The sequence below is a fragment of the Penicillium coprophilum genome (assembly GCF_028826855.1).
Source record: "Penicillium coprophilum strain IBT 35676 chromosome Unknown utg000002l_segment0_segment1, whole genome shotgun sequence".
Classification (NCBI taxonomy): Eukaryota; Fungi; Ascomycota; class Eurotiomycetes; order Eurotiales; family Aspergillaceae; genus Penicillium; species Penicillium coprophilum.
In genome coordinates this window covers 1436649-1452421 of record NW_026622722.1, presented here as the reverse complement: position 1 = coordinate 1452421, position 15773 = coordinate 1436649, and the positions used below count along the sequence as shown (strand labels likewise).

Below are 15773 nucleotides of genomic sequence, written 5' to 3'. Positions count from 1 at the left end.
GCTGCGGCACGTGACATTCTTTGTCTTCAATCTTTTATTAGGTACTCTCCTCGAAGCTTAACTGCTTGACAAGGGTGTCCTCATTCCATACACAGCCCTTTTCAGGTGTATTGCCATAATTTCTCTCAGACGTCACTCACACTATCTATGCCACGCGCCATTTGAACCCTCCAGCTCCATCTGCCTCAAACTGAGTGGCTACCATCTCACCTCCGTTCCATCCTTCCCTTGAGTCCCAGCGATCTCCGATCCTCCCTCGCAACCATGTCGTACCTTCAGAATCAGCTCAAAAGCTTCAACGCTAGTGTTGTGGAGTCGGCAAACCGTATGCCAACACAACGACGTGTGGCCGGTAACCAACCGGTCTCTGCCAACAGTTCACAAGTCCCATCTTCTGCACCGACCCCGTCATCCGCCACCGAGATAAAAAAGAAGCGCCATGACCCGGATATCGTCTACTCCCAGCCGGCAAATACCGGAACAGGCAAAGATATCATGACGCAAGTGCTCTTTGCGATCGAGCACATGAAGAACAAGAACGTGCCACTCAAGTTCTCGGACATCGTCTCGTACCTCTCCCTCCAGCACCGAGCACATGACCAAGGCTATGTGCAGGCTCTTCGGAGAATTCTGCAGATACACGAGAAGGTTGAGTATGACCCGAGCGGTGCGAACGGCGAGGGTACATTCAGATTCCGGCCACCTCACAACATTCGCAACTCGGAGCAACTCCTGAAATACCTCCAAGCCCAGAAGACTGCGGCGGGTATGAGTGTTCGCGAGCTCAGGGAGGGTTGGCCAACCGTTGAAGAGGAAATCAACCAGATGGAGAAGGAGGGAAAATTGCTTGTGACTCGAAACAAGAAGGACGACCATCCCAAGATGGTGTGGCCGAACGACCCGTCCCTAATTGAACATTTTGACGATGAGTTCAAGCAGATTTGGGAGAAGATCAAAGTTCCCGATGCCAATATAGTGAAAGAAGAATTGGATAAGTTCGGCATCACACCCACCAACAAGAACAAGGTGGTTGGTCCTCGGGTCATTGCGCCGTCTAAGAAAGCCAAGAAGCCACGCCGAAGTGGCAAGACCACCAACACTCATATGACAGGAATCCTCAGGGACTACTCGCATCTCAAACGGTAAGGGAGTTGTTTAGGGCTGTCGCGAGGATTTCACTTCATTCGTTGCCACATCAAAAGTTGCTTTGATATACTCATTGCTTTGCATTGCTTTAGCGTTCTCAGGAAATTGCATGCGGACTCGTTGTTGCGCATGGAAGCCCATCCAAGATTTTTACACATGCTTCGACAGCATTGACATTTGTACACTACACGCAGAAAATGATAGATACCCAAATACACCAGTCAATTGATTCCTTACTACAATCCTACTATTCACTCACATGTACGCACCATAGTAGTCGTTCGTTTATGCGGCCTTGTGTTGTTGTTCTGTCATCTTGGTAAACTTGGATGTTTTCCTCGTCGAATTTATACATGGACGAGACGGCATACAGAGAAATGTTCTGTATATAGCCTTTAGTCTCCCAATGTTCGTCCAAGCAGTCTCTCTACGCCCAAACTTTCACCAACCGGAGGCACAAATCTATCCATATGCATCAATTCATCTAAAAAAGGTATCCAAAAGAAGGCGTAGTGATGTACAAGGTAACCCGAAGCACACGATCCAACGAAAGCGATCTGATCAAAACAGTGGCCCTAAATCAAACTCAAGTCCACCGCTCAATGCTTTCCATTCGTAGCACCACCCTCAACACGATCCAAGTACAACACTAGATCCTCAATAGTACACACCTTAATACCCCACTTCTTTCCAAATCGCAAACATCCATCGCGACGCATCATACCATTATTGCCCCCGACTTCCGCAACACCTTCAACAACCTCCCCCTCCTCCTCAACAAGCTCGGCAATAACACCAGCAGGCGCCTTGCCAGCAAGCTTACAGAAATCCACCGCAGCCTCGGTGTGGCCCGTTCGCTCGCGCACGCCACCCGGGCGCGCCTGGAGCGGAATAATATGACCCGGCCGGCGGAAGGAGTCGATCTGCGCCGTGGGTGAGGCGAGCGTGCGGCAAGTCAGCGCGCGGTCCTCGGCAGATATTCCTGTCGTCACGGAGTCGTCGCTGGAGTCGATGGTGACTGTGTATGCTGTACACTTAGGGTCGGCGTTCTCGGCCACCATTTGTGGGAGTGCGAGGCGGGTGGCGAGGTCCGGTGTAATGGGGGCGCATATTAAACCGCTGTGTTTTGGGAGTATTAGCGAGGTTTGCTGGCATGTGACTGGGATCGGCGCATTTATCTTTCTAGGTATGCTATTGCGGGGAGATAAAAGGAGGGTATAGGGTTTTGTAGTTGTGTCTCGGCGGTGTCTTGGGTGGCGCTCTTACCTTGTATAACGCACCAGGAAAGCCATCTGGGCGGCTGTGACGGACTCGGCGGCGATAATTAGGTCACCTTCGTTTTCGCGGTCTTGCGAATCGAGGACAATGATGAATTCGCCATTCTCTGTAGGCCTTCGTTAGTCGGTTGTTCGGTTCGGAAAGCGCCGCGAGCACCTCGATGCTCATGCTGGTGAAGTCAATTCCCTGTGCGAGAAAGTGACTTACTAAATGCTGCAATTGAATCCTCAATTGAGTCGAATTGGTGTGCAATCTCTGTGGGTGAAGGCATTTTGGTTTCTTTTTTGCCCCTCACTGCGGAATTCCGACGAATAGTTTATGCACCAGGGTGCCAGATATGTGATTGAGGGGTGAATAAACAATGAATGAAGAGAAAGAATATTCGAATTGTCTTAGGACCAAGAAAGAAGAAAACTGGAGACTGAGTCACTGGCTGACAAGAACATTAGAAATGTCCGTGATATCGGCGCGGGGGAGCCGAGCTGCGGATCGGGCGATTGCTAAGCCTCGGGAGCCCAGAAGGGGAATCTTCGCTCCGAGGTCTAGGAATTTCGTTGGTTCCGAGTTTTGAGATGGTGGTTCTATACTCCGTGGATTACTATCCAAATATAGATATATTCATGCTTTTGAGACCAGGTATCAGATGCAATAGATACGAGGAAATTACTATCAACCAAGCCCTTGACTGCCCATCCAGCGGACCTCATCCGCCTGTCTCTCAAGCGCGCGGCGCATGTAGTCCCCATACCTCTGCTCTCTCTCCCAATCATCACGCCGTTTATGTCGCATCTCTTCGCGTGTAGCTTCATCGACCTCTGCATGCATAAACACATCGTCATCGTCATCAACTTCAACCTCCGTCTCATGATTCGCAGAAATGGAGAACTTGAGATGACCAATGCGCTCTCCAGTCCAGATAAGAAGCTCATCTCCAGTGAGATTTCCACCAGTGGGGAGAATTTTGCGAGCTACCTCATTATTTCCTGGTGATTGGGAAGGCCAGAGCCCGCGCGGTTGCTGATCCTCTTCTGCCCCTACGTCTTGCTGTCGGCTGCGACGACCGAATGGAATCTGAGGCTGGGAGGTGTTGATATTCCACCGTCGGACTTCTGAACGACCGTTTCGCTCAGTCCATTTGATGTTCCCCTCGGCGTCAGAAAAGACGATGCGATTCCCGTGCGACCCCACGGAAAGTAATTTAGAGCTCGCGGCGCTTTGGCGGTTCTTGTATTCTGGACTGAGGGTGGATGTCATGTTCGAGGGGCTATGGCCTTCGGATACTGATTTGAGATTATAGAGTTCCAGCGAACCCCGTCCGTTATAGTCTCCACATGCCACAACAGAATGTGACTCGGGGTAGGTGGGGTCTGAGAAGACAGGGAATCGAGGCGCAGGTACTGAGGCAAGACCACATAGTCGGCCGCCGGAATGGACTGTGGTCTGTAGCCGAGGAAAGTAGCGGCGGTCATAACATAGGATGCTGGGGAAGCGCCCCGCAAGGAGAATGGTATTCACATGAGGAGCTGGTGGATGCAGGATCGAAAGAGGACCAGGTTGGAACAGCGGCGCGTAGTTGGCTCCTGTATCTGAGGGTCCCGGACTGCGAATACGAGTAGGTGGCTGTCCATTGGATTGGAGTTGGAACAAGGGTGAGTCAGAATGGGGAAATATATCCAATTCGGGAGTATATGAGCTGGCCACCTGCTCACATCGCGAGCTGATCGCCTCTTCTTCCTCAACGGCAGACAGCCTGGAGTCATATATCTGCAGACTAAGCGTAGTCGCTAGTGTCAAGGGCACAGAGTAATCAGTCTCCTGGGAAAGGGCGAAGATCGACCAGGGATACCGCTGCTGTGAAATCACCTTTAGTGTCTCCAGGTCAACTTCATTGAGGACATTCCCAACTGCTAGGTAGGCTCTTTGTCGTAGAGAATCCACGCTCACCCCCTCGCCTAGATTTATAAACTCCAATGAAGTCTTAGAGGGTGAATGATCCCGACGACCAGACAAATTGGTCATGAGAATGCCAGGGTCACTAACACCAAGGATCCTGCCTTTACTTGCTTGGGAGTCAGCCGAGTGCGAGTGGTTCAGATCCCAGATACAGACGCTGCCATCTTCAAGCGGGGCAACGATCTTATTTTGCCTGGCTGAACTCCAGTCTTTGAGCAGCCCCATGCCTTTGACCTCATAGGACTGCCCTTTCTTCCCTTCACCACTGCGGACTGATGGCTGTTCGACCCATGATAAAGAGATGGGAGCGTGGCGAGCAATATATTCTGAATACCAGTCCACATGCTCCCCTTCAGCCGACGAGTCCCATTCCGCTGCTGCCCTCGCCCTCTCACCTGCAGATAGTCCCCGGATATCATCAGAATCTCCGTTCGAGGGCGGGGCAGAAGGCTGAATGATATCGCGTAGCGATTCCTGCCCTAGAGTCGTCAACGAAACAGTCGCGTCGGCGATAACACTCTCCGATGGCCTGGCAGCGGAGCGGGCAGTTCGAGCAGCCCATGACTGGTCATAACAATGCAATCTCCATTGATTATTATCACGGGCGAGTTCAAAGAACTTTTTTGAGATGCATTGGAGTTGGACCTTTTCTCGTGGCGCGAGGTCTATCGCACTATCAGTTCTCGAGACAATGCGGGGGAATTTTGGAAGGTCCGGAAAGCTTACAATCGATGATTTTGGACAGAATCTCTACCGGCAGCTTATCCATGGAGAAGGATCAACCGCATTGAGGGCAGTGGGAAGTCAACGGGGCCTCTTATTGCACAAAAATCTAGACTCTTCGGATTTTCCCCGCGATCTGCACTCCAGACTGTCACGTGGATTCATGGGATGAAGGATGCAAATTGTTTTGAGTCTTCAAGCATAAAAAAAACCGTTTACAGTGATGGAGTGAATACAGGTTCGGGAGGCCTTTCCGGAGATCCACCATAGAGTTATTCTGGGAGAACATTCTGATAACTTCTATACACGGAAACTAAAAGTACCGTCGATAACCATAGAATATTCGATATCATGTACTATGTTTATATTCCAAAAGTACATTTTACACTACACATTAATGGGGGGGAAACAAAGAATTAAGATATAGAACCATCTATGAATCTATATGCATCTTAGAACTAGAAAGTATTTGATATGAGTTTGTTCCCACAGCACAAACTCCAGTCCAGCCAAATTCCCCCACCATCAATCGGTCATGAATCGTACATCCGAAAAATTATGTAGGCAAACAAAGTGTTAAAAAAAGCAAAAAAAAAAGCAGACAGCTATCCACAGAGGCAGGCAGCTCTACTCATCTGGTCTAAAGACAGCATCCTTGCACAGGATAGCCACCTTTTTGAAGAAACGTCGCCATTCAAGTGGATCACCTTTGATTTTGACGAATTCGATTTCAAACAATCCCTCCGAGACACACTCGATGAGCACTTTACCTTGCAGTGGACACATCCTCCCATCCTTGGCAATCACGCGAATCATGGCAGAAGTATCTTCAGCGCCAACAGCAGGGACGCTCGGAACTGGAACCCCCAGTCGGTGAAAGGCCTCACAAATGAGAGGCACGAGAAGCTTGAGTTCCCATGCAGAATAGAAACGTGTCATTGAACGCGAGGGAATGATATCCTGGAACCTTTGTGCGTTCTGGGTTCGACTCACAGGCACCGAAGGCTGCTGCGAGAATTGTGACATTGAAGGTTCATCTTCGAGATGCCCTGCCATCGCTGCATCCTGGGACGCAAACTTCTTCCCAAAGGGCTGGGACGAAGAAAAGACATCCCCGTTTTGTGGACTGTCCCAGTCCATCAACATGCCACCACCCAACATCTCTGGTTGCGTGGACGAGAACCCTGCATTTCCACCGTCATCGTCCATGTCCATAGGATCAAAGCTACGACTCGACCCTTTTCCTGATTGGGAGAGGGGATCTTGGCTGAAGTCGATATGAAGGGATTCGAACATCGAAGTGGCAAGATTAATTGAGTCCCTCAGCCTGCCATCTGTGGAGAGATATTTGTTTGCACGAGTGTACCAAGGATGCCTTCGGACATCCTCTAGTGAGAACCGCTTCTCGGGGTCCACCGTCAACATCCCACGTAAAAGTGATAATGTAGCGGGTGGTAGTTTCTTCCAGAGCTCATCAGTAGTCCGCGCCTTTGTGGCAACATATTCGTGATATTCGAAGCTATCGTCTGTCGGGCTATCCCACGGCGTGTTGCCAGCCAACAAGACAAAAAGCACGATGCCACAAGACCAAATGTCCACTAGGTCTGGATGATACCCAGCTCCTTTGTTCTGACCCCGGGTACTGCGGCTAATCACCTCAGGTGCAATATATGGGGGACTGCCACAGAATGTGGTTGAGAGTTTTCGCGTTCCCTTGTATTCGAACAGCGCCGCCAAACCAAAATCCGCGATCTTGAGATTCCCGTCGCCGGTCAAAAGCATGTTTTCAGGCTTGATATCGCGATGACCGACGCCCTTGGAGTGCATAAAGCTGACAGCGCTGACAAGCTGTGAGAAATAGACATGGGCGATATCCTCCCCCACACCTTCGTCGGCCTCGATCTTATCGAAGAGATCCCCGCCTTCGGCCAACTCCATTGCGATCCAACGCCACACCTCATCCTCGCCTGTCTGATAGAAACTGATAATATTCCCATGACCCGAGACGTGTCTGTGTACCGTGACTTCCAGTTGTAATTGTCTTGCGCTGATCTTCCCGTGTCGAGCGGCGTAATCTTTGTGGATGTACTTGACAGCGAAGACTGGATTCTCCGAATCTAAAGGGCAGGCTTTTTTTATGCTAGATGAGATGAATCGAGTCAGATTTAGCACTCTCATGCGACGCATCCTATTCTTACCATGCATAGGCACCTTGCCCGATAGTCTTGGACACGATGCGAAACGGCACATCATTCGGAAGCGGGGCCAGCTGCGAATGCTGCATTTTGAGGAAGACCACAGGGACGTTTCAGAAAGTGCAACTGAATGTAACAGTAAAATACACGCAGAGACAGGATATCAATTAAGATTAAAATGGCATAACGAGTGAGAAACCAGGTAGGCTGAAATGTCGCGTCGAAGCAAGGGTAGCGAAACGCGGGACAAGACGCGGACCACTTTATCCTGATCGGGTAGTCTGTTGACAAAGACCCAATAGAGCCCTTGAAAATAGACGAGGAGATAGGTTGACTGCTAGATCTCTACTGTTTGATACGTATGTGACTATGCTGTACTATATTATTATACTACATATGCTATTAATACTATTAATACCTTGAAACTGCAGACCCGCAGTTCATTTGTCGACGATCGCACTAACTTTGCCAGATCGACCATTACATTATCTTTTCAATTGTACTGATTCTTGTCTTCTGTTAAATATTGCTTTGATTTAGACTGTACAGTTTTACATATATAATCAAGTATCATTGCATTTTCTTTCACTGAAGACCACGGGTGGTCCAAGTAAATTCACCTAAGCGGGGTCCTCGCGTTGCCCGGGGTGTTCCAAGGGCCGAGTAAACAAAACTTCTATTTTCCTCTTTGTTCAATTTCACTTTGTTCACTTCATAAATCCACTCCATTCTCCCAATTTATCTCTCCTTTAAAATCTTCCTCTAAAGTCCTCCGTGGGTCCTTACGCATCCGGCGTCATTCCAAACCCTCGTGCTACTGTTACAAGCATTCCACAAGGAATCCACAAAATTCACCTTACTATCTCTTCACCTCAATTACCTCACCTCCCAATCCACAATGGACTACAGCATGGAAGATACGCAGAACTCAGCGCCCGAGGCGCAGCAAGCCAACAAGCTGAACACCTCCGGTCAAAAAACCGACACCCAGAGCGTAACCAAACGGTTCGTCTCCCCAGCACCTACAAACAGCTCCACAATCCCGTTTGCTACTCGAGATGACACGTATAATTAACCTCATCTCTTTCGTCCGTACAGCCTGCAAGCTGAGCTTATGCAACTCATGCTCTCACCCTCCCCCGGCATCTCCGCCTTCCCGGACGCAGACGGCAACCTCCTCTCTTGGACAGCAACTATCACCGGTCCGACCGAGACTCCCTACGAGGGCCTCACACTGAAACTATCCTTCGAATTCCCAAACAACTACCCCTACTCGCCCCCGACAGTCCTTTTCAAGACCCCAATCTACCACCCCAACGTCGACTTCTCCGGCCGCATCTGCCTCGACATCCTCAAGGACAAGTGGAGCGCCGTCTACAACGTCTCGAGTGTCCTGCTCAGCTTGCAAAGCTTGCTGGGCGAGCCTAACAAGTAAGCCACCCGTCCACATCCTTTCTGTCTCCCATCAGCACTAACATTGACCCAGTGCAAGCCCCCTGAACGCCCAAGCAGCCGAGCTTTGGGACTCGGACCAGGCGGAATTCAAGCGCCACGTTCTCGCACGTCATCAAGATCTGGACGATGAATAGATCGTTGCATTTGATACTTTTTTTGTTTGTTTTATTCTGCATCGGCGTCGGTTGGCCCGCTCGTCCACCTATGGGCGATGAGATCGTGCTGTAAATGCATAACGGGCCTGGTTTGGGCCTGGGAGTTTCTGGTTTGCTAGGTTACGCACCTTTTTTTATCTTTGTTTCTATCGTTACTACTAGTACCTCTGAGTCTCCGCATTCCGGTACAGGCTTGAGATACTCATGTCTATAAGATCCTTGGGCGGTTCCTTCTCGTTTCATTTCTTCTGGTCGTTGCTCCTAGGGAGGTGGATCGATTCATTGTCGGTGTCGTTGTAGATCAATTTGATCTTGTACACTTTGCTTCCAAGATCGTATTGGATAGTCTTTGCGTGTCTGGTATCTGCAAAAGTATGGAACACTCGTTTTGCATTGTAGAATTTCGCAAGGTTAGTTCCGCAGGGGTATAGAGGTGGTAAATCCTAAATTTTATCAAGGACAGGTTCCGACTATTCGTGCAGCTGAGAGGTCTTGTATGACGATTTCCCTTTACTGCCTTTGTAGGAGTGGAGGAACAAAATATGTCACATTAAAATCGATTCCGTGTCATAATTTTGAAGTCGATACGACCAGGGGTGGAAACCCCAATAAATAAATACTAAAGTAAACCATGAAATCAAACGTTCACCACCCATATTAAAATTCAGCCCGTACCTAGGCGGCGGGGGTGGCAGCGAAGTATTGCTTCTCATTGGTAATCAACAAGCCAGCAACCGTTGCACTAGTGAAAGTACTGATAGCTCCAGTTATCATAGCGCTGACAGCGACACGCGAGACATCATTAGCCCGACCAGGGGCGAGCTGCGATAGGACACCAATCTGGTTACCGAGGGAGCCGATGTTGGCGAATCCACAGAGTGCGTATGTAACGATGAGGCGAGAGCGGTCCGAAAGAACTGCATACTCGGCGTTATGCTGGAGGGCATCGTAGGCGACGAACTCGTTCTGTGGCTGGTTAGAAGAGAAGATGATTATGTATAGAGATAGGGAACTTACGGTAACAAGCTTGGTACCAATCAGCTTGCCGACCAACAGCAGGTCCCCGTCGCGGGAGACGCCGAGCAGGAAGGCAATAGGGTAGCAGATGTATCCGACGATCAGCTCGAGGGTCAGTGGGGGGTCGTTGATGTTCAGGTATCGGCCCCACCAGGTGAGAAGACCGTTAACGAGACCGACGAGAGCAATGATACACAGGAGGGTTGATGTAATCATGGCAGCAATCTTCAGACCGAGCCAGGTTCCGTTGGTGAATGCGTGAAGAGAATTAGCGGCCTGGTGCTGCTCATCGTCGGGAATAACGACTCGACCTGCAGTGAGGGTCTCTTCCTCTTCGGGCCAGCGCATCTTCGAGACTGCCAGTGAGGCGGGAATGCTCATGACACAGGCGCTGACCATTGCCTGTGGGTTAACACCGATACTGATATAGGCGATCAGGACGCTTCCTGCGATGGTGGCGAAGCCGGAGCACATGATCTGGTGCAGCTCTGCCATGGTAAGATGGGCGACGAAAGGACGGATCAGCATGGCTGATTCACCCTGGCCGATGAAGGGGGATGCGGCGGCGACGACGGCTTCGGCACCAGAAACCCGCATACTCCAGTGGAAGAAGACGGCGAACTTGCCGATGAACCACTGCACGACCTTCCAGTGGTATAGAAGCTGGACGAAGGCGACGAAGAAAACGATGGCGGCGCAGACAGTGATAAGGAAAAATTGTGATGGGTGGAATCCGTCACCAAAGTTGTAGAAATCATTGCTGGTCAAGAAGATGACTCCGTCGGCAGCAAAACCAAGCAAGTCACGGGCTAATTCCGAGATGAAGTTGAAGATATCGTAGCCTGCAGTGGTGCGGAGCACGAACAGGGCAATAATGAATTGCGCCAGCATGCCGACAATGACCGTGTGCCAGATGATCTTCTTGCGGTTTCGAGATGTTGCCCATAGCCCAAAGATGCAGACTATCATTCCGAACAGACTGACGGCACGGTTTTTGCGGGTGTTATCCAGGGACTCTTCAGACGCAAATGCGCCGATAAGGATCACACCGATGCAAAGCAGGGCAGCAGCGGGTGTTCTGAGCTTCTCGGGGATCAAGCGTACGAAAGGATGAGCAGTGCGCTCCCAGACCCAGTGCATGGGCTTTGAGATTATAGTAATGGGAACATAAAAGAAAATGATTCGTAGGGTGATGGCAAGCCAGAGTAGGAATGGTTTGAGCCATCCGATATCATGTCTGTGTAGGATTAGGCCGGCAATCCACCAGCTAGAGGAAGAGTATGTGTTAGCCTCGAGTTGAGTACAGCGTATGTGTAGAGCATTATGATTGCGGCCCGGAGTAGAACCACAGTAGTTCACTCACCCAGTAAACAGAAGCCAGACCACAGCATGGACCATATGTCTCCATTGTCTTCCCACACGGCGATACCAGGTACGCTGGGCTGGGAGGTTCTCGCCGGCTTCTTCGTCGGAGTTTTTGCTGCTCTGTTCCAGAGGTGTTGGCTCCGGGCCTTTCTCAAATGGCACATCCTTGGTGTAGATCACTTCATCCTCACGTCCCTTTTCGGCGAAGGCAGTGTGGTGATGATGAGCATGGTGATGCTGATTCTCAGGATCCAATGCAGGATCTACATGATGCACCTGCGATCCCCTGGGATCGACTTCCTGTGTCTTATCCATCTTCAACTTCGCAGACTCGAGACTGGAATGAAAAGTACGACAATGCAACCCGTCTGAAATTTACAATTCGCAGTAAAACTCAAAAAATACCAGGAAACTCAGACCGCCTGAGATTTGTTCATCTGCGAGGAAACCGGGACTTTTATAACGAAGTGAAATGGGCAATTAAATAGGAATCTCCCATTTGGTATTTTCTGCATTCCTCGAATCCTGGCTTTTGATTTAATTTTTATTGCATATTACATTTTCCGGGGGAGATAAAGAACATTCAAGGATTAGAAGACACTAGCCAACGGAGTTCTTCCCTTCCTGTCATGTTTGGCTGCAAGAAATGCCAATGAACGGGTTGACCGACGGAGTACAGCGGAGGTCCTGTCTCGCCTAGAGCCAACCCAGAAGCCCCCTGCAGCCACATGTAACCACATCGACGGCAAAATTGATAAGACAGTAACATTATCTTGCCACAGTAATCCTTGCCCTCTCCACTGATTGGCCTCGACGATTTCTCTTGGACACTCTCTCCGCACCGGGTAGGAGTGGAGCAATATGGGTCGTGTGCTTCCAAACTAGCTGGGATGGGATTCTCTCCCCATAAGCACTTGAGAGGCTGAACAAAAAAGTGAAAAAAAAAAGAAGTGTGAACTGCATTGGTTGCGACTTGACTGATATTGATATCTGAATTCATTTATATGTGTCGTGTGAGCGTTAGAAAAAAAAAAAACGGAGACTACAAAACTTCGATAAGCAATGAAGGCCCGAGATACACACGTTTGGCTCTCAGTAATATTTTTCCATTTTGAAAAGATAGGCGCATCAGAAGACACGGCTTGGCAATCTCGGCCCCGGAAAAACTATCTCGAATCAATGGAAGGATTGAACGAGGATGATATTTATATTAACCATGTACTCTAGGCCATCTCGTCGGTTATGACCTCTCTTGGAAGACACCTGCATAGTTAGGTGCCCCGATACCATGTAGTTACGTAATCACATGACCCCGGTGCCGCTAAAGATGAGTCGGTCAGCTGCCGGCATATCTGTACGCATACTCCATACTATACATACGGTGTTTTGGGCACTACGATATATGCCCATAAGACCTTCGGGCTTGCCGGGAACTCACCCTGATAAAGCATTGGCAGACTGTTCAAGCCAATCAGCCCGAAAACGACCCCACAAAGGGGGCTGATAATGTCTACAAAGGAGCAAATTGACATTGTTATCCGCAGCGGGTGAGTGTTAAAAGCGACCCATGTGTAGCTGCAATGCTTACTTTGATATCTGTCCAACAAACATCATCCCAATATAGCTAGCCTTTGGGCAGTCTACACTCCCGCCACCAGAAGAGCTCATAGGATACATTTGCCCGATTCTTTCTCGTACGCAACATAGTTCATCCTTGGCTATATCGAGGAGATTACAAGTTCGTTCGGGAAATGAAAGAATAGGTGGCAATATGAACAGACATCGGAATGTGCCGATATTTTCTTATACGGTTCCCTGATTGGCCTTGACTGTATCTCCAAATATACTTCACTGATTGGTCTTGGCGATATCGCTCAGGCTTCACCGATTGGCTTTACAGGGGTATGATGGCACATGTCAGACAAGGATATACCTAGGCCGTAAGCAGATACCCTGGCTCTTACTATCGTCTGCGCTAAACGCCGTATTACTTCAAAGGAAATAAGCAAATGGAAAAAACAGTCCCTGCATGAATCCACCCCTTGCAAGTGTCTAGACGAGGAGCAAAGCGAGGTACCTGGAGCAGAGCAAACAGGGGTCAGATGATCATTCTCAACAGGGGCCAGCGGTGGTAGGACCCGCATAAGCTAACTAAACGCCTGTTTAAAGGACCGAAAAAGCCACTAATAACAATAACCTCGCTGTTCCATGCAGCCGTAGCTATAGGACTAGAATGGCGTCCTAGAAAGATCGTTGCTTTCCGGTCAATGATCAGCAAGAGTCAACGGCCGCCTATGCGGCCTTCTCAGTAGGCTGCTCATATATTCTTCTTAGATCTCTTCAAGATCTCCCCCCTTTCCAGTTCTAATCTATAGGTAGACCACGGGAAAAGGCAAAAAAGAACCCTTTGTGTGAGAGAAGCTAAATTGTATAATGAAGATACAGAAGACATAACTCAACTAATTAAGTATAGAGATAGACAAAACCACGCCAAAGTAGGAATATCAACCCGAGAACTCAAGTTTCTAGATTGCCTGGGCAATCTCCCTGAGCTCCTGGTTATCAATAAGTAAGTCGTTCTCCCCAAGAGGACCTATAGGTCTGAAGTGGAAAAGATAGAAGGGAATAAGAAATGAGTCGCCGCATTGTGACCTCGCCACCTTCACTGATTTCGATGGTGTCGATAGTTGAGCAACATCAGCGTTCCCAGTGTACTGGGACAGAACGAGAACCCATTCAAGGGTCATCCTCGCCACAGCCAAGATATGATCCACCTCGACACATGCTAGATCAATGTTCTAGTGAGTATCTCAAGGGTCAATCGCTTGCATAGAGAAGAGAACGAAGGGACCATCGTCAGAGTGAAGTATTGATTACATGTCGTCAAAGCTGTTCGCTCACATCGGGGATATTCTCGGTTGATGTAGTATGGCTTCCGTAGACTACCATGTTGAAGATCAGATGAAAATTATTTGAACTTCCCATGGCCCTACGTGATAGGGCTCGGCTGAAGAGGCTAATAAAATGCCTTCCTAGATGAACTTTTGACCAAATGAAATGATGTGATAGGTAAAGGGGGGGGGTGGAACATGTCAAGCTATGGGTGGGAGCTGTGTGCCGAAACCCTGCATAAATTAAGGTACATTCATTGGGAAGAACGTACGCTTGATACAGAAGCCAAACAAATAGTAAAGTGAAAAATAATAGAATTGAAAGCGAAACAAAACTAGAGCGAAATGAAAGTAAAACAAGTATGAAAATGAACCTCCACCCAGGTGAGAAGCATGCACAATGTGACGAACAATTGAGTCCTTGCCGAATGGGAACTCAAAGGCCATGGTCTCAACCTAAACTCATCGGGACTTTGGTAACGTCTGGAATATTCTCACGGCTGTGACAAAGTCGCGGTAGACCTGATTCATCAAGTCGGGGTCTTCTTCATTAACCCTGAGGCTTGGGATAAAGACACGACACCGAGGACTGCCGATAATTGCTCTCTTGAAGTGGCAGAGCTCTTGCAAGGGGGTCATTTTTCCAACAAACGCAGTGTAGTCCCCAAGGATCTTCTGGAAACGCACCACAAAGGTCTCAGGATCTCCTTTTCTGTAGCGGAGGTGGTCAAGTTTCTTGAACCGTCGGTAGATAGCATGATGCGATGGGCTCCAGTACACCGTTTTCAGCTTAAGGTAGGCCTCGCGAACATTTGGAATGTAAAAAATCATGGATAAAGCCTCAGGTCCGACGGTAGATCGTAGGTAGAAGGAAGCTCGGGCGTTAGCTGTTGCCCACTTTTCTTCGTCGTCTGCGTGGCGCTCCCGCAGCGACAGATTTGAAGCGACGATTTCGATGGAGCGAGCTTCAATGGCATCTTCTGTAATGTTATTTTCCATCTCTTTGTTGCCCGTGGCTTCTTCAAAAAGAAGAGCTTTGACACTGGCATGAGACGGATCGTCGTAAACGGGAGCAGGGGGCATCTTGAATTGATCTTTAATCAACCACACACAGATAGGATAGTTGCATCCCAGTGCTGTGAATAGATTCGCCTCCCATGCTCTCCAATTGGACTCGCCCTGGAGTTTGGGAACAGATCTAATCAAGTCCCTCTCATTCTCGCTGAGTTCGAAGTCAAAGATCAAGTTCTCTTCAGTAGAAGTCGACATGGTGGCGGATGAAGCAGGCGCGGTCGAGTGATGGAGCTTAGCGACTGTAAGTAAAGAATGGATGGAGTATGTCGTGCCAGTATCTCAAATGCGTATTGAGTGAAAGTCTCGTGGAGAGAATTGCGTGGTCTTTGACAGACGCTGAGGGAGAAGACTCAGTGGGAAAAATTGTGCCTGGAGGGCGTAGATGTTGGTCACTACCAAATTTGTCAATGGAGTCCAAACATGCATACAGGTGGGCGTGGCTGACGAAGTGACTGCACCAGGGACCGAGGATCGGAGATGTCACAGCGTGACACTTCGCGGCAAAACAAGCTTTCATTACA

At 49.1% G+C, this 15773-nt stretch overlaps 7 protein-coding genes across 7 annotated transcripts; 2 read left to right on the top strand and 5 right to left on the bottom strand.

Moving 5' to 3' along the window:
- Nucleotides 1-264: 264 nt before the first annotated feature.
- N7500_002597 (transcription factor TFIIE subunit TFA2) lies at nucleotides 265-1146 on the top strand (the record flags this gene model as incomplete). Its single annotated transcript, XM_056673743.1, has 1 exon — nucleotides 265-1146. One exon carries the CDS (start codon nucleotides 265-267, stop codon nucleotides 1144-1146), a length of 882 nt encoding a protein of 293 aa, XP_056534268.1.
- Nucleotides 1147-1745: 599 nt separating this feature from the next.
- On the bottom strand, nucleotides 1746-2695 carry N7500_002596 (3,4-dihydroxy-2-butanone-4-phosphate synthase RIB3; the record flags this gene model as incomplete). The annotated part of the gene is made up of 3 exons (XM_056673742.1): nucleotides 1746-2265; nucleotides 2413-2530; nucleotides 2632-2695. The coding sequence occupies 3 exons, from the start codon at nucleotides 2693-2695 to the stop codon at nucleotides 1746-1748; spliced, it is 702 nt and encodes a 233-aa protein (XP_056534267.1).
- A 398-nt stretch (nucleotides 2696-3093) lies between these two features.
- N7500_002595 (uncharacterized protein) lies at nucleotides 3094-5146 on the bottom strand (the record flags this gene model as incomplete). The annotated part of the gene is made up of 2 exons (XM_056673741.1): nucleotides 3094-5042; nucleotides 5104-5146. The coding sequence occupies 2 exons, from the start codon at nucleotides 5144-5146 to the stop codon at nucleotides 3094-3096; spliced, it is 1992 nt and encodes a 663-aa protein (XP_056534266.1).
- Nucleotides 5147-5727: 581 nt separating this feature from the next.
- N7500_002594 (uncharacterized protein) lies at nucleotides 5728-7384 on the bottom strand (the record flags this gene model as incomplete). The annotated part of the gene is made up of 2 exons (XM_056673740.1): nucleotides 5728-7240; nucleotides 7299-7384. The coding sequence occupies 2 exons, from the start codon at nucleotides 7382-7384 to the stop codon at nucleotides 5728-5730; spliced, it is 1599 nt and encodes a 532-aa protein (XP_056534265.1).
- An 809-nt stretch (nucleotides 7385-8193) lies between these two features.
- Nucleotides 8194-8884, top strand: N7500_002593 (putative ubiquitin conjugating enzyme (UbcK); the record flags this gene model as incomplete). The annotated part of the gene is made up of 3 exons (XM_056673739.1): nucleotides 8194-8300; nucleotides 8394-8726; nucleotides 8782-8884. The coding sequence occupies 3 exons, from the start codon at nucleotides 8194-8196 to the stop codon at nucleotides 8882-8884; spliced, it is 543 nt and encodes a 180-aa protein (XP_056534264.1).
- Nucleotides 8885-9580: 696 nt separating this feature from the next.
- N7500_002592 (NupC/NupG family nucleoside CNT transporter) lies at nucleotides 9581-11623 on the bottom strand (the record flags this gene model as incomplete). Its single annotated transcript, XM_056673738.1, has 3 exons — nucleotides 9581-9871; nucleotides 9923-11189; nucleotides 11286-11623. Coding segments are annotated over 3 exons (1896 nt in total), but the record flags the coding sequence as incomplete, so codon positions are not given.
- Nucleotides 11624-14640: 3017 nt separating this feature from the next.
- Nucleotides 14641-15447, bottom strand: N7500_002591 (uncharacterized protein; the record flags this gene model as incomplete). Its single annotated transcript, XM_056673737.1, has 1 exon — nucleotides 14641-15447. The coding sequence occupies one exon, from the start codon at nucleotides 15445-15447 to the stop codon at nucleotides 14641-14643; it is 807 nt and encodes a 268-aa protein (XP_056534262.1).
- Between the last annotated feature and the right edge of the window lie 326 nt (nucleotides 15448-15773).